General features: G+C 45.9%; 1 protein-coding gene across 1 annotated transcript in view; it reads right to left on the bottom strand.

Annotated features, from left to right (window-relative positions):
- Positions 1–16,494: 16,494 nt before the first annotated feature.
- LOC308119654 (protein jagged-1-like) overlaps positions 16,495–21,863 on the bottom strand; it is a 56,283-nt gene continuing 50,914 nt past the window's right edge. Inside the window, exons 19-20 of the mRNA XM_080479802.1 lie at positions 21,276–21,502; positions 16,495–20,444 (exon numbers count right to left, since the gene is read on the bottom strand). Coding sequence (XP_080335928.1) covers positions 19,975–20,444; positions 21,276–21,502 — 697 coding nt within the window. The 3' untranslated portion in view covers positions 16,495–19,974. The remainder of the gene's footprint in view (positions 20,445–21,275; positions 21,503–21,863) is intronic.

Raw genomic sequence — 21,863 nt, 5'->3', positions numbered from 1 at the left:
ATGTAGCATGTAGCATGTAGCATATAGCATGGCTCCTAAACTAATGAGTAGCATCGGGCGAACTCTGCTGGTTCAAATGCCTCTGGTGATGGAGTTTCTGGTGATGGAGTTGCTGGTGTTGCTGGTGATGGAGTTTCTGGTGATGGAGTTGCTGGTGATGGAGTTTCTGGTGATGGAGTTTGTGTTGATGGAGTTGCTGGTGATGGAGTTGCTGGTGATGGAGTTTCTGGTGATGGAGTTGCTGGTGATGGAGTTTCTGGTGATGGAGTTGCTGGTGATGGAGTTTGTGTTGATGGAGTTGCTGGTGATGGAGTTGCTGGTGATGGAGTTGCTAGTTTTGTTTGAAGCATCGTTCTTCTCTTGGTATTCTGGCAGAACACAGTTTCCGTCCATCTCGTATCATTAAAGTTATTAAAGAATCTCCAAACGCCGACGCTGCTCGTCTTCTCGTCTTCTCGTCTTCTCGTCTTCTCGTCTTCTCGTCTTCTCGTCTTCTCGTCTTCTCGTCTTCTCGTCTTCTCGTCTTCCTGCTGCTGACGTTGTCGACAGGACGTCACGTAGTCCTCAGCCAGTTGTATCAGGGATCTTTTACGAGTACTCCATGAAGTGCAAATACTTCCTGTTTGTTTTCACAATAAAAGTACCTCCATCATGAGAATGATAATTATAATGCATGGGTTCTATAGAGCACTCTGAATACTGCTGAGGCTCGGTGTTTTCACGTGGAGTAAACCCAGCGCAGAAATCATCACAGGAGAATCAATATTCAGGAGATTCAATGATGTAAAAAGAAAAAGTCGGATGATGTCACTCGCTGCTCCGACACGCAGCTCCAGAGACACGCAGCTCCAGAGACACGCAGCTCCAGAGACACGCAGCTCCAGAGACACGACTCGTAATGTTTTCACTGGGCAGAGCGTTCAGCTGCTTCCTGTCTGACGACGTTCACACCAAGAACGATTTAATACCAAAATCTATCTTCAGAGGAAAGAAAGAATAAGAGGAACTGGTGTCGTCAGGATTAGAGCTCATCCAGTTCAGTTCAAGTAAACTCAATTTGATTTCAATAACAGAACAAAACCTGCAGAACCAGAGACTTTCTGCAGAAGCAGACTCCAATGTCCAGTCCACCTGATTTAAGTTTGCCTGAATTCTCCAGATTTTCTCCCAGGTTTGAAAAAAGAAGGGACAGGTTGGATTCTGTGAGCTTTCTGTCCTGGGTGGGGCTTTGGGGGGGTGGGGCTTTAGGGGGGGTGGGGCTTTAGGGCGGTGGGGCCTCTAGGGGGGTGGGGCTTTAGGGGGGTGGGGCTTTAGGGCAGTGGGGCCTCTAGGGGGGTGGGGCTTTAGGGGGGTGGGGCTTTAGGGCAGTGGGGCCTCTAGGGGGGTGGGGCTTTAGCGCGGGGCAGTCAGAGCTGTCAGATGGAATCCAAGGCTTCTTCACTCTGAGTACACCTGCTGCACATTTAGACTTCTGGTTGGAGAAACATTCAGTTCTGGAAAGACACAAAGCATCTTCTGCCTATTAAGTAATAAAGTTAAATCCTTTTCTTCAACACAAACATCATACTCATCTTCAAAGATTGCAGTTTTTAGGTCAGAGTCTCATATAGACTTTGAAGTATCGACGAATTCCTGAAAACGGATCAGCCTTTGAAAGAGAAGGCCTTCATGTTTCCTGGTGAGTGGATCCAGCCATCATGTGCGTCTCAACAAGAAGCAGGTGTGTGTGTGTGTGTGTGTGTGTGTGTGTGTGTGTGTGTGTGTGTGTGTGTGTGTGTGTGTGTGTGTGTGTGTGTGTGTGTGTGTGTGGGGAAGGTGACGCTCTGGAAACCTGAGCTGCAGCTGAACAAGGAGCTCAGATCTCTGCTGGTTTTGTTGTTTTCCACAGACTGAAGCTGGAGCAACAGCCAGGGGGCGCTAATCAGCCACATTACTAGTTTGGACCAGGAAATGGACGGAGACGTTTGTCTTGGTGACGAAAGCCGAGGTTGTTTCTGATTAAGTGTAAAGGCTTTTAAAAACACCACAAGGACAAAGGATAGAAGTGGAGCAGCTCGTCCATCATGTGTGGACTGGCTCCGTGTTGAAGGGTGGAGGCTGACGGAGAACGTCAGGATTCTCACCTCGGTACTCCTGTCAGGGACACCGTTCTAAATAGGACTTCAAGGTGCGACAGCGGCCATCTTTACTTTCATTCATCTTAAAGTCTGAGAGGTTGGAGATGATCCTGATGATAATACTCTCAATTAGCATTAGCATTCCTCGCTATTGCTAATGCTACCTGGCTAAGACAAACAGAGGCGCAGAGTGATAATGACACAGTTTTGCCATCCAATCAACATCAATTAACTCAATTACCCAATCAGGGGGAGGGGGGCCATCGTTTGTCCGTCCAAAGGTCTTATCAAACGTTCATTCTTTCACCACCAGTTTTTCCTTCTGGTGTTCCTGAAGCCAGCGGCCAACCAGGGGTTAAAATGTGTGACACCAAGGTGAGTAGAGACGAGATGATCAGGATGTTTGGAGCCTCTGATTGACCTTCTTGTGTTTTCCTGCAGCTCAGATATTTTCCTCGTCCTGACGCTCGTCCAGCATCTGGACACTCTGGACACATGGAGACAAGCCAGAGACCGATCGGCCTGCACCGGCCGGCTGAGGGGTAGGATGGCTGCAGGGGCGGGGTGCAGGAGGGAGGCTGGGGCAGAAGGGGGGGGCTGGGGCAGAAGGGGGGGCCGGGGCGGGAGGGAGACCGGGGCGGGAGAAGGGTTTGGAGCAGGAGGGAGGCTGGGGCAGAAGGGGGGGCTGGGGCAGAAGGGGGGGCTGGGGCAGAAGGGGGGGCCGGGGCGGGAGGGAGACCGGGGCGGGAGGGAGACCGGGGCGGCAGAGGGGTTGTGAGGGATGTCAGAGGAAGTACAGAAATATGCCTCCATTTACATCCAACGCTGTCAATTGGTTTTCCTTCCTGTAACCCAAACTTCAAGCTTTCCACAGTAAAAGCTGGGATGTTCAGGCACCACATGTTTCCATGTAGAAGCAGTAGGTTCGAGGATTGATGTCACATGGATCCATTTACAGCAGGAATCAAAATTCCTTTGCAGTTAGAAGATGCATCAAAGTGATTTATGTGGAGAAGCAGCAGTGAAGCGTTTTGAAATGCAGATGCAGAGCGACGCTTTCACCTGAACAGAGTAGAGCTGCAGAGCAGCGGGAGGCCGCTCCTCTGGTTGGACAGCTTCATTTTACACTTTATCTTGTGAGGATTAAAGCTCTGTCATAACGTGACCCACAATGGAGTCATACAATTACTCCCACAATATTTAAAGTGATAAATCAGGACCACAAACTTTCCTATTCTCACTCTGCATGAATGGAAACCTAAAATGGAGTATAAATATAAAGTTCTAACAATAGAAAGATCGACATCAGAGCTGAAGAAATGTCGTGTTAGAAAGAAATCCCCTTGGTTTTTCCTTCTGTGAGTCACAGTAGCTCAATAAAAGCTCCACAAATACTACAACTTCAATGGAAATGTGCCATGAGACAAATTCAGAAGCTCCAATACAAATACTGAAGCTACAACAAGAACGAGGACTAAGTCAACAATGTGAGCGTTCCAACACAAACACGCTTCACAAATGCAAATCTTACAAAAGGAACATAAATGTGACAGAGAAGAAGCCAAATCAGAAATGTTTTAGTTCCTGAGAAAAAGGAGCTGATTCCACACGACAAATGGAAAACCTTAAAAATATGATGAAACTGCCAAAAGCAATATGTACAACATAAAACTAAATACAGTGCGCATGCACAAGCCAAATGTAAAAGTAATACAAGAGCTGCAAAACATCCAGAATGAGTGCCAGAGCCAAAAACACAAATGTAAAAGTTACAACACAAATGTAAAAGTTACAACACAAATGTAAAAGTTACAACACAAATGTAAAAGTTACAACACAAATGTAAAAGTTACAACACAAATGTAAAAGTTACAACACAAATGCACAGGAAAGACCTGAAGATGAATGCTAAAGCCACAACGTAAACACACAAGCTAATAACAAAAGCAAAAGTCACAACATACGAGCAGAAGCTGCCACACGAAGGCAGAGCCGTGAAAAAAGACATTAACGTTGGTAAAAATCAGTGGAGAATGAATTCTATTGGTCCACAACGTTTACAACTCCAGCATCAAATGTTTTCTCATCAAAAACATAAAAACTCTTTAAATACTTTGGGAAGAAAACTCAGTTCAGGATTATTACTTTGTTCATCCATTTAGACATTAAGCATATATCACTGCATCGTCTGTGTATTTGGTGTATCTCCCCTTCATTCACTTCTCCACCTCCGTCACTGAGCTTGTTAGAGGTTAGACTCAGATTGATCTACGTATCCTCTTCCTCTTCCTCATCCTCTTCCTCTTCCTCTTCCTCTGTTGGTTTTCTCCACGTCTATCTCCAGATCTGACCTGGAACCTCAGGGGTGAAGTGCTCCATTAACCCTCTTCACAGGAGCCACTTAACGTCGCTGCTCAGCTCAGCTGCTTCTGAGGAGCAGCGACTCTCTTTTCAGGAGAAGTCATCCATCTGAGCCTTCGTCCGCCGGGACCAGTGGGCAAAGCGAGGACAACAAGCCCGTCAAGAGGTGTTGGGTTCAAAGGCTTTTCTCTAAGTGGAGAAAAGACTCATTCAGCAGCAACTCAGAACTGGAAAACTCTTTGGTCTTCGTCTCGCCGTGAAAAAACTCCAGTCACTTCATGTTGTCAGACATCAGAGCTGAAAGCCTGAGAGCAGAAGAAGAATGTTCTGGTGAAGCTCGTCTGTCAGGTCCGTCCTTCTTTCTACACAGATTCTTCTCTCCTTTGACAAGCCGCAGTGGCAAAATTCGTCCAACCGGCCGCCTGCAGGAGTGGAGACGTTACCGAGTCCCTGAGAGGAGACCAACCAGCAGTGAAGCAACATAACCCTAACCCTAACCCTAACCCTAACTCCAACTCCAACTCCAACTCCAACTCCAACTCCAACTCCAACTCCAACTCCAACTCTAACCCTAACCCTAACCCTAACCCTAACCCTAACCCTAACCCGAGTCCCTGAGAGGAAACCAACCAGCAGTGAAGCAACCTAACCCTAACCCTAACCCTAACCCTAACCCTAACCCCAACCCCAACCCCAACCCCAACCCCAACCCCAACCCCAACCCCAACCCCAACCCCAACTCCAACTCCAACTCCAACTCCAACTCTAACCCTAACCCTAACCCGAGTCCCTGAGAGGAAACCAACCAGCAGTGAAGCAACCTAACCCTAACTCTAACCCTAACCCTAACCCTAACCCTAACCCTAACCCTAACCCTAACCCTAACCCTAACCCCAACCCCAACCCTAACCCTAACCCTAACTCTAACCCTAACTCTAACCCTAACCCTAACCCTAACCCTAACCCCAACCTCAACCCTAACCCTAACCCTAACCCTGCCACCAACTGGAGCCGTCTAAGTTCAGGACATGTATTGTTCATAACTTGTGTTTGTTGTTTATATGCAGTATTTCTTTGAGTAAAGTATCTGCAGCTGAGGACATCATCATTTTGTCTGATTTATAAATGAGTTTTAAACTAACTGGTTCAGGACTAATTTCATACCGGTTATAAACTGGTTCTGGATTTCTGATCAAATTGGCCTTTAAACTGGTGCTGAACTGGTTTAAGACTGCTTTTATTCTGTTCTAATCCTAATCTCTAGTTTACATTTTAGACAGTTTAGGCCTGCATGTTGGACGGGTTTTGGGTTGATTAACTGGCTCTTTAAAAAGGGTGGGAGCGTTTCACACTGGGTTTAGACTGATTGAAAAGCTGTTTCATGATGACATGGAATGTTTGTGTGACATGGGGTTGAGCTCATTGTGAGACTCGGGATTTAGTTGTCGTTTCAATCACGTTTTAGAACCAATTGATGCACAAACCAGAGAAGTTCCAAAGGTTCAAATAACTTTCTTCATTCTAATGGTAGAAGAGAGAAGCAGCAGGTATTTCATGAATGTCCAGAGTTTGTCTTACAGCTAACTAATCAGAATCCTCATGGTTACTAAAACCAAGAGCGTCTTTTATGAATGAAAAACGATTTGAGATGCTCCAGAGCTTAAATCCAACAGGATCGTGCAGCAAATGAAATGAAGATAAATAACTTCTGTCATAATCTTGTTAAAATCTGTTAAAGATGAATATCCATCATTCCGTTTCCTCAAATAAAGGCAAGTGTTGACCTGCTTGACTAAAGCTCTCTCTATTGCTACGAAGCGAGGACGAGATTTGGACTGACATCTATAAATCTGTGAAATTGAACGCCGCCTTCAAAGGACCTCATCAGCCCAAGGGTCGGGGAATCCTTCAAATCAAGCAGAAGCACGCTGAACATAACTGAAAAGGATGAAATGTATTGTTTCAGGAGCTTTAAAGTAGACGTGTCTCTCAGCTCATGGTCGATCTGTGGAGCCTGAAAAAGGCCAATCTCAACATGTTTCAGCCAAAATGCTGAGTCAGCTCCTCCGAAGTCCTGAAGACAGGAGTCAACGTTCTAATGATTAAGTTAGACTGCGAGAAGAGAAAAGACTACATACCTGTCAGTCTTTGATCATGTTGTAGGATGGCACGACTAACACTGGAGGCACAAGCTTGACAGGTATCCAGGTATCCAGGTATCCAGGTATCCAGCTATCCAGCTATCCAGGTATCCAGGTATCCAGCTATCCAGGTATCCAGGTATCCAGGTATCCAGGTATCCAGGTATCCCGCTATCCAGGTATCCAGGTATCCAGGTATCCAGGTATCCAGGTATCCAGGTATCCAGGTATCCAGGTATCCAGGTATCCAGGTATCCCGCTATCCAGGTATCCAGGTATCCAGGTATCCAGGTATCCAGGTATCCAGGTATCCAGGTATCCAGGTATCCAGGTATCCCGCTATCTAGGTATCCCGCTATCCAGGTATCCAGGTATCCAGGTATCCAGCTATCCAGGTATCCAGGTATCCAGGTATCCAGGTATCCAGGTATCCCGCTATCCAGGTATCCAGGTATCCAGGTATCCAGGTATCCCGCTATCCAGGTATCCAGGTATCCAGGTATCCAGGTATCCAGGTATCCAGTTTAGAGAAACATGATGGCCATGTACCCATGGAGGCAGAAGAAGAAGAAGAAGATCTCTCCATCATGTGGCAGAGAGAGGAAGATCCTCCAAAAGCAGCAGGAGACCGATCAGTGAGGAACTTCGCCTCGAGGAAGGTCAGACATGACGGATGTCAGAGTGGGAAGAGAAATCTTTGATGGTGTAACAGACAAGCTGTGTTAAAGACTGTGGAGCTGAGAGACCCCCCCTGACATGTCCACTCCACCACCATAACTGTACTTCATGTATGAAGTCCATGTTAAGAAAAGGACAAAATGTCAAACTTGATGAGGTTGAACAGGAAGGACAGCTGCTGCAGCGTTCAGTCTGCTAACCGGAAGCTTCTCGTTCGGAAGCTCTCAAGCAGCTCGGCAGTTAATCCTGCAGCGTTCAAACTTGCTGCTTCTCCTGTTCGATACCGAAGAGACGCTGCTTGACTGTCATGCAGCCTTAAGCCACTAGTTGGAGCTACAGAGCTGTGGGACACCAGCTGTCCTCAGTGCTCCAGCAGAGTTTTAAAACAAAGAGAGAGATAAATACTATTAGTTTGTTTGTTTGACTTTTCTTTTAGAAAAGTAAAAGATGTGTTTGTGGCGTGTGTGAAAAGCCAGTTCATCATCTGGACGTTCAACTGCAGGGAACAGCTGCTGCTGATAGCAATGCTACTTAGCCACATTAAGGCTAACTCGACATCGTTTACCCAGAGCCGCTGTGATACTGAGAAGATAACGCAGCTTAAAGTCTTCCTGTGCCATTCCAACAATCGTAGCCACAGCCGCTCGCTGCACGAGACGACTGTCAACAACCACGTCTGCAGACTGAACCGACCCACGCTGCCTCACGGCCCCGAGGGCTTGCATAGTGCGCAATCCCCTCAACCCACTGTGGAATCCCCAAATCCTTAACCTGAATGGAGCCTTGGCGTTGTGACCCAAAAAAAGAGGACAACCTGGAGGGTGACGGAAAGGGAGCGTGAAGTAAGTGTTGTTAGCATCTATTAGCATTTGATGCTAGCATTTCCTGTTGTGGTCTTTCATTTTCCAGGTAGACCAAACAAACAGACTGACTCTCTGTATCTTTGACTTTGTCGTCATCAGTCATCGTTGGTGGAGGGTGGGGTGGGGGGCTGCCTGGGGTGGGGGGGTGTTGTCAGGGGGCAGGTTTGAGCTCAGGGTTCAGTGTTCCTGAAAGGCAGCGCTCAGCGTTGACGTGCTCACTGGTAATGAAAACTGATTCGGGACTTAATCACGCATTAAACCTTATTGTTGCACCTCCGGCCAACGGATGACACAGTGGACGGCGGTCGCTCCCCAAACCGCCCCGGGGGGCAGCTGGCAGCGTGCAAATGGCATGACGTAAGGTCTGGCTGTGCGTGCGTGCGTGCGTGCGTGCGTGCGTGCGTGCGTGCGTGCGTGCGTGCGTGCGTGCGTGCGTGCGTGCGTGCGTGCGTGCGTGCGTGCGTGCGTGCGTGCGTGCGTGCGTGCGTGCGTGCGTGCGTGCGTGCGTGGGTGGGTGGGTGGGGGTGTGTGTGTGTGTGTGTGTGTGTGTGTGTGTGTGAGGTCAGAAAGTCAGCTTGTGCAGTCAAACCAGTTTCCAGATCTCAGTGATGCAGATGTGTCACTTTCACTTCTCATCTTTCAAGTCTAAAGTCATTTTAACTTTTCTTTTTAATGTTGTAAATGTTTTATTTATGAAGGAGAGCCCGTTTTATAAGAGCGTTTTGTAGGTAAGGGTTAGGGTCTTGGTTTGGGTTAGGGTCTTGGTTGGGGTTAGGGTTAGGGTCTTGGTTTGGGTTAGGGTCTTGGTTGGGGTTAGGGTTAGGGTCTGGGTTGGGGTTGGGGTTAGGGTCTTGGTTTGGCTTAGGGTCTTGGTTGGGGTTAGGGTTGGGGTTAATGTCTTGGTTGGGGTTGGGGTTGGGGTTAATATCTTGGTTGGAGTTAGGGTCTGGGTTGGGGTTAGGGTTGGGGTTAGGGTTTTGGTTAATGTCTTGGTTGAGGTTTGGGTTAGGGTTAGGGTCTGGGTTGGGGTTTGGGTTAGGGTTTGGGTTGGGGTTAGGGTTAGGGTCTGGGTTGGGGTTAGGGTTAGGGTTAGGGTCTGGGTTGGGGTTAGGGTTAGGGTTTGGGTTAGGGTTAGGGTTAGGGTTAGGGTTAGGGTCTGGGTTGGGGTTAGGGTTAGGGTTTGGGTCTGGGTTGGGGTTAGGGTCTGGGTTGGGGTTAGGGTTGTCGGTCTGTTTATAAGACAATGGAGCTCGAAACCACTGAAAACGCAACTTTTTGAAAACGCTCCGTCTCCGTGGAAACGGGGGGAAAACACATTGAGGTAGAAAATGTTTGAGAAAGGGTTAGGGTTAGGGTTAGGGTTAGGGTTAGGGTTAGGGTTAGGGTTAGAGTTAGGGTTAGGGTTAGGGTTAGGGTTAGGGTTAGGGTTAGGGTTAGAGCTGGAGAAATAAATCAATCAAATAATAAACATAAAGGGAAAAATGCAACCAAGAAGAAACAAACAAATGTTATTAAAGAGTAAATAAAACAGGTATTTATCTTGAAGAACACACTTCCTTTGAAACATTAATTCTTTTTTCACACATTCTGAGGTCAAATAGACAAAATGGGCGCAATAAAAACTTTGTCTTCTACATTTGGAAGAGAGATTTGACTTTTTTTATACATGCTAAAATAGATCTGATGTTATTCTGACATTCTAACACACACACACACACACACACACACACACACACACACACACACACACACACACACACACACACACACACACACACACACACACACACACACACGAGGCTCCAAACCACCTGGAAATTGGCAAAAATTTCAAAGAAAACATTGATTTTTCTTTTTTAAATCAAATGTCGTCCGCGTAGCGCCGCGGCACTGAGACCTGAGCTGAGATATGGGAACACTAGCAGCATTAGCCTCAGGGTGGCGCTGTCAGGAGGAGTTTGTAAAAACTCCCAGAATGCAACAGTTCGGGTTTCACTGCACCAGGTTTCATTAAAACTTGCTGATGTTGAGTTTGTTCTCATTTTTAATAGTAATTGTTAAGTTTTTGTGAAAATTCTAACATTTCCACCACGTACACTATTCGCCACAACAACGCAAACATTTCAGATTTATATTAAGTTAATTAATAATCAAGGTGACGATGGCAGTATTTTACCAGTTTGTGGCCTCTGAACTAAAATGTGTGACTTCATCAACTTTAATAAATATTACTTTCAGTTAATAATACAATACAACATGTATCTAATAGGTGCAAATATGTTTGTGTAGTTGTATTACTTGTTTGTGTAAAATGGGTACTATTGTTAACACTTTATTTTTTCATCGTTATTTCATTAGTCAGTAGTTTTCACTTTGGTTTTTTCTGTTGTGAATTTATGATTCAGGCTTTTCAGGCTTCTGAATGCTTTATTTCTTATTTAGTATATTTAGTGTGTGTTCTTTCTTGAGATAATCCGCTTCATTTTGGTTTTCAGGGATTTCATTGAGGAATTATTACGTATTTGAACAAGGTGCTTTAAACTGTCATCACAACATCTTTGAGGTTTTTTACGACCACAGCTGAACTTTCTCTCTCACCTTCAAGCTGCTTTTATTGCCCCATAAAACTTACCGACCCACGTCATTTGACAAATTAATGCCGTGCGGCACGCACATGGACGTTAGCGCTGGGCTAATGTGTTTTGCAGAAACAATGAGATCCACTTTCGCCTTCCTGAGAGAGCGAGACGCCGCGGCTGTCATTACATGAGAGACGTGAAACAGCTCCAGTCCGTTTGCTGCCATGAAAAGACGGATGATACTGGGATTTACGGCGCTGCTCTCTGCGTTGGGGCTTGTCTATAAAAATGTGTAGCCTTGGGTGGTGTGAATGAACGGCAGGCATGCCGCGTCGCACCGCTGAGCCTTTCTCTTTATTAGTTTAGACGCTCTGAGACGTCGCTTTCAGGGTCTTGATCCAACGCAGCAAAGTTAATGAAGTAAACTCCTGAGTCAGCAGATTTCGTCGTTACAATCAGACTTGTTTTCTACATAGAGGTGAACAGAGTACATAGAAAACTCAACAGGTTCCATGTTCTTGCTTATTTACATGTAATTGCCATTTAAATTCATTTACATATAAATACAATAGTTTCTCAAAATTTAAATCCTCAAGTTATCTGGACCTTCTGGACCTTCTTGACCTTCTTGACCTTCTTGACCTTCTTGACCTTCTTGACCTTCGCCTGCTCTTCAGTGAGTGACAGATTACAAACTTGATGTTTTCTAATCCAAACAGTCTGACTTTGATCTTGACTCATGTTTCCCTTTGCCAACTCCTCACTGACTGACAGATTACAAGCTTCACAGTTGTTTTCATTTTCTGCTGCTCATGGAAGCAGGTTGATCAATATCTTGACTCTTGCCTGCAGTTTAATGAATAAAACTGGTAATTCCAAGTAAATATGAGGTGATTTTCTATACCTATAATTTCAATAACTTGCTTTTACCTCATAAACTCAGGATTCCTCTCCAGGCTTTTCCACAAAGTGTTGGTATCATATCAGTCTCATATTGTGTTGATCTTGTTTCTGTATGGAATGATGATCATATTGTATCTGTACTGCATTGGTATCATATTAGTATCAAGATCATATCAGGATTGTTTCAGTATCTTAAAATACTGTATCAGTGACTGTACTGTACTTTACTGTACTGTACTGTACTGTACTGTACTGTACTGTACTGTACTGTACTGTACTGTACTGTACTGTCATTTGCAATAGCAGCTGTTTGTTCTAAGATTTTATTTTGAAGGTGAACTGATTGTTGCAAAGCTTCAGATTATAAGTTAGAAACCTGGAAACTTTGGTTTTGTTGGTTGTTTTGTTTAATGAAAGAACTAAAACCAAAGTAAAGTGAGCGATCAGCTGCATCAGACGTCACCCGTCTTTATTAAAGCGTCCTGACGGGGACAAACCATGATGTCCATCATGTGGGACGGAGTCTTCCAGCTGTGAGCAGGAAAAGGACTGAAACTCTCCTCGGCAGGTAAACACATGAAGGAGGGATGAAAGCCTGCCTCCTCCTTCCTCCCTGGATTCAAACCCACAGGACGGACACACACACACACACACACACACACACACACACACACACACACACACACACACACACACACACACACACACACACACACACACACACACACACACACACACACACACACACACACACACACACACACACACACACAGTTTGGAGTCCTCCTCCAGTCTTTGATGTTGGGGGTCAAGCGGAGGATTGAATATTCGGGGGAACATCTGGAGGAGAGCGTGTTGCTCGGTGCTTGGCAGGCGGTTGGTCTTGGCGGCGGCGGCGGCGGCAGACCTTCCTACCGGAGTCTTTCATCTCCGTTTGAACATGTGGACCGGCGCTCCCCCTGGGCGGAGTCCAGGGCTCGCCGCCAGCAGAGCGGCGGAGGCGTGGCCCCTCCCAGGAGGAATCTGGCTCTCCTGCTGTCCTCAGGAGCTCCGTCCAGCATTCCTGCTCTCCTCCTGGCCTCGGAGCTCCAGCTTCCCTTCCCTCCACCTGCTGCCATGTTCACTGTACAACATGTCTGGCTTTAACCTGCTGGAGTGGGAGCTGCAGGAAGCCCAGCAGGCATCAGCTGGGAAATCATTTCCCCGAGTGAAAAGACTCTAGAATCCAACTGCTCAGACTCAAAGATCCGCTGGAGGAAACTTCTCACTTCAAACCTCAATCAAAACAAAGATACATGACAGTGAAGCGGCGTGTTCCTCCTGGATTCCACGAGCTGACACACGACTGACGCATTTCATTCTGAACTCACCCTCCCACTCTGATCTCACTCTCCCACTCTGATCTCACTCTCCCACTCTGAACTCACTCTCCCACTCTGATCTCACTCTCCCACTCTGAACTCACTCTCCCACTCTGAACTCACCCTCCCACTCTGATCTCACTCTCCCACTCTGAACTCACTCTCTCACTCTGATCTCACCCTCCCACTCTGATCTCACTCTCCCACTCTGAACTCACCCTCTAACTCTGAACTCACCCTCTCACTCTGAACACACCCTCTCACTCCACAGGCTTCACTCATGTCCTGTGCTTTACACTGACGATGAACTAGGAGAGACAGTATTGAGATAACCGCCGGTAACCTGGTTATATTCTGTGATATGAGCCGTCGGAGTCACTGGTGAAACACATCAGGGCAGGGAGCAGCAATCAGACACGAGGAGGGGAAGTCAAGGAGCCGAGCGCCACCTGCTTCTGTTCTGTCGTTCTTTATAATAATCAGGGAAAATCTGAACCTTCAGTGTGACACACCGGAGTTTTTATATATATATATATATATATATATGTGTATTCTGGTACCACCTTTACCATTTCCAATAATCAGCATGAGGAAAGTCCATTGTTGTTATGTTAGATCCTTCAAACCATGAACCCATCACGACCTCCAGCTGACCTCCAGCCAGCCGACACCTGGAGACCCAGGCTTCGCCACCGTCAATGTTTCCTGCAGATTATCTGCTACAGCGACTCGTCGCTCTGGAGCAGAAGATGAGACTCCCTCAGTTAAACATAAAGCAACGGTTTGGCCGCGTCGCCTCGGAGACCAGCCGGTGTTTGAGGTTCAAATGATCCGAGACGACGAACGTCCAATGGAGCACGAGGGGGGGGGGGGGGGGTTGGGAGGGGGGGATGGTGGGGAGGAACATTAATAATGTCAGTGTCCTTGATTCATCCTGGGACCTGAACCCAAACACAGATAATCTGATCCAAGAGCCAATATTTCTGTTCAAAGGTCGGTCAAAGTTGGTAAAACAATTCCAGTAAAAGCCTCCAGGGGGGGCTGCTTGGGACTTTTATATGACACGATGTTTACAGTTTGATGCCTCATGTCTGTAATCCACGGATCCTTTAATCTGCAACGAACATGATGTGTGAGCGACAGAACCGTGGGGACGTCAGTCGGATCTCCTGAGGTGAAGAAAGAACCAGTGGAAGAGTTTTATTGTCTCGGGCTCTGAGACACTGAGCGGCGTGCGGCCAGAGAGCCGTCACTATGGCCGCCTCCCACTGGAATCTGGCATCAGTTTACACGTTGTATTGTGGGACGACACGCGATCCTAATGCCACCCGACCCCCCCCCCCCCCAGCAATAACAAGTCGTCCTCCTCCATTGTACGTCTCCAAGTGGGTCAGCAGTCCTGCACTGTACGAGTGTGTGACCCCGTCCAGGATTCCACACACACTTCCCATTCTTCCCACAACAACTGCTGGTTAATGAACCAGCAGCGCCCAGCAGGCCTCAGCAGGAGCAGCACAGCTGCTGGGAGCTGCTCCTCATTTAATCATTTCCCACACTGTCATTAACGGCCGACGGAGTCACGCGAAGGACGCACCTCGTTGGACTGGCGCTAAACGGAGCGGGAGTTAAGAAGCAGCAGAACCGCCACGCGGTCCGGTTCTGTTTGATATCGGCTGAAATCTGATCCAACACCTCATTTCTGACCAGATGACGGGAACAAAACTATACCTGACATTTAGATTTATATTCTCTATTAAGATACAATCAGAGAATTTTCAGAGGTGCTGGAAAAATGGGTCGTAAATATAATAATACTAACTTTATTTACAAAGTGCTTTACATTAATATGAATATTGATCCATGGGTCAGGGTTAGGGTTAGGGTAGGGTTAGGGTTAGGGTTAGGTTAGGTTAGGGTTAGGGTAGGGTTAGGGTTAGGTTAGGTTAGGGTTAGGGTAGGGTTAGGGTTAGGGTTAGGGTAGGGTTAGGGTTAGGGTTAGGGTAGGGTTAGGTTAGGGTTAGGGTTAGGGTTAGGGTTAGGGTAGGGTTAGGTTAGGGTTAGGGTTAGGGTTAGGTTAGGGTTAGGGTTAGGTTAGGGTTAGGGTTAGGTTAGGGTTAGGGTTAGGGTTAGGGTTAGGGTTAGGTTAGGGTTATAAAACATGGACGGTACAGAATCACCAAGCACACCCAGCTCAGTTTATTTTTATAGATGAGTGGGATTGACAGCCCCTTTTAGTTTCTAATTGTTTTGTTTCTGTGTTTGATTTGTTTGTTTTGCTTTTTGTTTATTTGTGTAACTCTGCTTATCCTTCAGAAAATGTAAATACTTGATTAGAAAATACATGAAAATAGAAGAGAGCAATAGAGGAAAGATCAATGTTTGTGAAACATATCTTGGACTATTGTATCATATTATAGATGACATAGAAGTATTTAGATGTGTACAATCTGAATGATGTGGATTTGATATGAAAGCTGGATTGTGTAATCTCCCAGATTATAAAGAAATAACATCTTTACAGGGACTAGAAGTCATGAGAGCAGATAACCCTAACCCTTTAGACTCTGGAGCTCGCTGCTTATTAGACCGGCGGGCTGCAGGTTCCTGATAAACGCCGTCCTGAGAGGATGAATTTGCATTTTCTTACCAACTTCCACTTTAGCATGTGGAGCTAGCCAGCTACACGCCATGCTCCCAGCTGGAGGCTCGCTTCAGTGGCAGGAGCTTTCATTGATTTTCTTTTAGGCCTCATCTACAAGTTTCAATGTTTTTCTGCTTCACAACAGTTTGGGGTTTACGAGGCCTCGTTCTAATAACGAACAAGCAGAGGAGGTAACAGGCTTCACATTTATTACTCACTGAGGTTTAAGTATCAACGCAAGTATAGAAGTACTGGCTTCAAAATCACTTTAAATATAAAAGTAAGAAGAAAAAGAAACAATACCATTAAAGACAAAACTCTTCTGCCGTGACCCAGAGGGTCAATCATCCTCCTTCCAACACAACCAACATCTTTCTGAGTCATCATGACTATAATGTTGGATTTTATTTTGAAATCCATGAGCTCATGGTACTCATGGTTGGATTTTATTTTGAAAGCCATCAGCTCATGGTACTCGTGGTTGGATTTTATTTTGAAAGCCATCAGCTCATGGTACTCGTGGTGTGACTCCGGTTAGCTTTAGCTTGTTAGCCACGCTCAGCGCGACTCCACGTGGCTAATTAGCATCAGGTCACAGGATTGGCTGGCTGGACCTTTCCTCATTCATGTTCAGGGGCGATGTTGGGCTCAACCAATAGTCTGGTTGGTAAATGTTTATACTTCTCATCCAGTCAAAGTGCAATTAAGTTTTTTCAATAACATGAAAATAAATATAAACATATAAGGAGTGAAAAGTACAGAATAAAAGTAGGGTGAAAATAAACACTCTAACAAAGTATAGATACCCCCCGTGATCAAGGAATACTACATACCACAGGAACTTAGGTATAAAATACTTTAATAAATAATAGGATTGCTCTAAGAACAAACAAAACAAATTCCACTAACAAACCAAGACTTTGACCAAATTTTGTACAAAATAATTACAAGGTTCTGCACATTCAGCCTCGACCTCCGGACCGAAGAGGATCTGAGCTTCTCCAGCAACATTAATGAAAACAACTAAACAAACAAAAAACCATGAAATGATGAAAAAACAAAAACCTGTTTGTTTGTTCTGAGTGCTAGCGCTGTGGCGCTAACGCTAACCCTCTCCTCTTGTGATCGTAGTGCAGAAATAGACTTGTTCCCTTCATTAGACCAGAATAGAGACACAGGGGAGAAAACTAAACAATAGATTCATACTGGGAGCGGATTCCCACCCAAGCGTCTTGCTAAAGGGCACTTCAGCCGGGTGGATGAACTCTGACCCCGTGAAGTAGGAGGAGGCTCCAGAGGCCGACAGCGCTGCTCTTCAGTCGTTCGGACCCTGTGACCCCCGACAGTGAAGATAGAAATCCCAAGTATCAGTGCTGGTTCGACTTCCCGCCGGCGCACAAGGACAGTGGACTTTGTGGTTTTCAGATCAAACGATGTAACAGGCAGCGTGTCGCTGAGCTCCAACGGCTTAAAACTCACCAACTTCTATTGATACAACTGAAATGTTCAGGTAAAAGACGACGTCATCCATCAAAAAAGCTGCTTGATGGAGCCGTGAAATAACTTGTTAGTGCATGTACCATGATTTCTATTCATTTGTTTGTGTAGATTGGTGTGTGTGTGTGTGTGTGTGTGTGTGTGTGTGTGTGTGTGTGTGTGTGTGTGTGTGTGTGTGTGCGCCTACGAAGACCTGTAAATGTCCAGTCTTTACCTCCACCTGAGGTGAGCTCTACATCTACCATGACAGACATGAAAAACATCATGTTTTACCCTCATTCTCGACTCACAGGATCGGTTTTGTCAAGCAAGGTACTAATCAGTTCCGTAAATGTCATATTTGTAATGTTGGAGCTCTATTAAAGTGCTCTTCAGTGTAATGGATCCTGCATCAGAGACATAGGGTAGATCAGATCACACCAAAACTAAAATGAACCTGGCAGTCCGCAATGGGGGGAAAAAAACCCAGAGCTCTCCATTTTACTGAAGTGGAAAATCCACCAGGTGAGTTTTGTGTTAACAGAATGTATTTACAACTCCTCGTCTTCACCTCTGCAGCGCACAAGCCTCTATATGGATTTGTCTGGAAAAGGGTTTGATTTTACCCTCGGTCAGACTGGCAGGATCACTTTGACAAGCCAGGTCCTATCAAGTTCTCGGGAATAGCACATTTGCAATCACTTAGCTCTACTACGGTGTCACTGGAGTTTATCGCTGAAGAGATGAAATACACACCAGAACAAGGATGAGCCTGCCAGTCTACAACGAGGGCTAAAAAACCCAGTTACAAATATTTGGGTCAGAGGTGAAGTCAGGGATGTTAACACCTTCAACTCAAGGTACGTCCGAATTGTCCCTCCTGTCTCCTAATTGTCCCTCCTAACTCCTAATTGTCCCTCCTGTCTCCTAATTGTCCCTCCTGTCTCCTAATTGTCCCTCCTGTCTCCTTCTCTATCGACTTCTCCTTCACCCCAGAACTGTTCTGTGTGGCGGCCATGATAAGGACCGTCTGATTCCTCACTAAGCAAAGGAAAGGAGGCTGGTTGCTTCCTTTAGAACCTCCTTTAGCCTAGGAACCACTGATGGTTCCTTTACCAAAGGAGACCAGCTCTTGTTCCCCCACAGTTCCTTGCGGCGACAATATTTAAAGGAACCACCTTTCACTAACTCCTTTAGGAAGCATCCTAACTCCTTTCCTAACTCCTTTAGGAAGCCTCCTAACTCCTTTCCTAACTCCTTTAGGAAGCCTCCTAACTCCTTTACTAACTCCTTTAGGAAGCCTCCTAACTCCTTTCCTAACTCCTTTAGGAAGCCTCCTAACACCTTTCCTTAACCCTGTGATGTCATCCAGGGGTTCAGGTAAAGTCCATAGTTAAGGAGTTAGGAGGGACAGTTCAGATGTACCTTCAGTTTGTGCTTTTCTTTACCAGGCTGCTCCATTTTGCAGAGTTTGAAGATAACGGGGATATTTTTGCCCTCAATATGGACTGGCAGGATCTCTTTTGACAAGCCATCAAGTTCCTGTAAAAGTCAGTTTTGTAATCACTGGACTCTGCTGCAGAGCCTCGATGTTATAAGTCTGTATCACGAAGGAGATATAATACACAGCAGCCTTCCCAAACACCAGGGGGAAATAAAACCCACAGAGTCAACCTGAAGAGCAGCAGCCTTCCAGTCGAGGTTGAGGGCAAAAAAAACGCCTGACGCATAGACTACTCTCTACAAAAATCCAACAGTTGGGGGGGGGGGGGGGTTCTGTGAAGTGGGGTTAAAGCTGGAACATTTACAGGTTCCTATAGGCAAATCTCAAGATGTGACCCAAACATAGTTTACACTCATGAATTCGATTAAAAACATACAAATATGTGTTCAGGCAAAAAAAAGCAATGTGATTACACGCATACAGACACAACTGTGCACATCTGCACCGGCCACCTTTCATTAGGAATCAGGCTCTGATTGGACAGTTCCACGGCGAAAACTCCACATTCTTTCCACTTCATGTGTCAAGCTGCTCAGAGATGAAATGAAAAACGACCAAAACCGGCGAAATTCAAACGACCGCTGCAGAATTTCAGGCTGTGAAATGAAACCGATGAACGTAAACGAGCCAAAGCACCTGCAGCCGTTACAACAAACTGAGTGGCGAACGATTCCAACACATCAGGAGCAAAAACAAGAAAAAGCTGCTTTTGTGTTAAAAGTGTAGAAAAGCTGCCGGAGCTGCAGCAGACACCAGGAAACGGAATGACGTCTTAAACAAAACAAAACTTATTCTTTCAAATCACTATGATACAAAGCATCACTTAAGTTACTAAAACTCCAATATACACAGCCATTTCTTCATATTTACATTTGTACATTGCAAAGAAAAACAGCCTTTACTGCCACTGACAGTTTGTCACTCGGACTTCTTTCCCTTTTGTCGGCGTTTAGAAACAGGAAGTCAACAAGAGGCCAGAAGAGACGAGACGCCGTGAGTCTGAAGGCACTGAGACGCCGCCATGGTCTGAGAGCCAGAGAGTGGCGGTTGTAAACAAGCTGGAGACGCTCCGGAGGACAGACGCAGGTCAAACGGGGCTGAAACGCTAGAAAAGGTCCCGCGGCGGCGGGGCGAAGGCAGAACGAGGTGGAGCAGCTGCCGGCCGGCGGAGAGGAAGAGTCACACTCTCCTCTTCAGATTCCTCTACATGCTTTTGTTTGAGCTGTTTGGACGAAGCCTCCGCGCTGCAGCCGAAGAGGAAGAGGAAGAGGAAGAGGAAGAGGAAAAGAGTGAAATCTTCACTTTGGAGCGTCCCAGTCAGTGACGATGAAGACTTTGCTCCTCTTCCTCTCACACGTAGTGCTCCTTGATGTCGTCGCTGAGCTTGGCGGCGTTGAGGTTTTTGCAGCGGTTGTCTTTGGGGCTGTACGCCGTCCGGTGCGGCGCCTTCACCGGCCCGCTGCGCGTGGTGCACACCACCGCTCCCTTACCCAGCATGCCCCTGTCCACAGGGCACCTGTCCCGGTCCTCGTCCTCCTCCGGCGGGCCCTCGGGCTCCGCCTCCTCCTCGCCCTCGGCGCCGTCGCAGGCCCGGTCCGACGGGCCAATCAGCTTCTTGCATTCGTACTGAATGTCTTTGTCGCGGTTGTCCTTGAGGGCGTTGCTGCGCAGCGGCTCCAGCTGGTTGTTCACCGTGGTGTCCTCCGAGCGAGACGCCCTCTCGCGCTCTTTCTTCCTCTTCCTGGTCCACCAGACGCAGACCACGATGCAGAAGATCCAGAGGACGCTGAAGACGACGCAGAGCAGCGGGACCAGGTAACCTGAGTCACAGGAAATACTCAGATTACTCTCAACCTCTGACTCACATCATTTTCTTCATCATCTGCTCACTTGTTTTTATTTAGACTTCATTTGAATAATTACAGTCAAATTTCTTATTTTAATAATCAAATTGTATCTTTTTATGTGTTTTTCTTAACAGTTTCCATGATTTATTTATTTATTTATTTATTTATTTATTTATTTATCTTTTCACTTATTTGTATTTAACTTTGGGAATTTTCTTTCCATCTTTAATCATTTTAAAATCATCTCCCTCGTCATCTTCTTTAATCTTTTAGAGACTCAATATGATCAAAACTATTTTCCTTTAAACCTTATTTATTATTATTTTTACTTTATTATATAAACAAATACATATATTCTTATAAAAACGTTTATTATTTAAGACATGTTTGTATTTTTGTTGTCATCATATGTTTAAACTATTTATTTATATTTTTGTTTTGTTTTGAACAACCACTTCAGTAAACATGTTTTCAGGCTCTACAAGTATTTCTAATTAAACTTTTTTTGGATTTGTGAATTTAAATTAAAATGTATTTGAAAGGGTCTTTGAGCTGATCAGAGCTGATCAGAACTGATCAGGACTGATCAGAGCTGATCAGAACTGATCAGGACTGATCAGGACTGATCAGAACTGATCAGAACTGATCAGTTCTGATCAGGACAGTAATGATCTGAGCAGAGAAACAAAGCGATCGATCGATCGATCAGGAGGAAGTTTCAGGACTTTAACATCAGTTTCTGTTCAAGCTGCTGTTCGTCCAACATTAAACATGAAAGCTCCACCCTGACTGAGTGTAACTCACCGACAGGCGGACACTCCACCAGCATCTCCACCTTCACCTCCATCACCGCCAGCATGACGGTGCTGTTGTGGCGTTTGGACAGAGCGCTGGTGACGGCGCCGGCCGCCTTCTGCATCTGACCACAGCCCAGGTCTTTGGAGCGGCTGTCCTGTTCGAACGACTGCAGAGACGAGACAAGAGGCAACCGGCAACCATCAACAAGCAACCAGCAACAAGCAACCAGGAACAAGCAACCATCAACAAGCAACCAGCAACAAGCAACCAGCAACAAGGAACCAGCAACAAGCAACCAGGAACAAGCAACCATCAACAAGCAACCATCAACAAGCAACCATCAACAAGCAACCAGGAACAAGCAACCAGCAACAAGCAACCAGGAACAAGCAACCAGGAACAAGCAACCATCAACAAGCAACCATCAACAAGCAACCAGGAACCAGGATCAGCAACCTAACCCTCTTCACCTGGTATTGACTCGTCTGCTCTTTAGGGTTTTATACGTGTAAATACATTCTTGGGGTTGAAGTCGGACGTCTACAGATTAAACTTTGATCAGATTACAAATAAATATACATCAGGAATATTCAA

The sequence above is a fragment of the Lipophrys pholis genome (assembly GCF_963383615.2).
Source record: "Lipophrys pholis genome assembly, chromosome: 14".
Taxonomy (NCBI): Eukaryota; Metazoa; Chordata; class Actinopteri; order Blenniiformes; family Blenniidae; genus Lipophrys; species Lipophrys pholis.
Note: the sequence above shows the minus strand (reverse complement) of the source record. Positions and strands in the feature narration are given on the sequence as shown.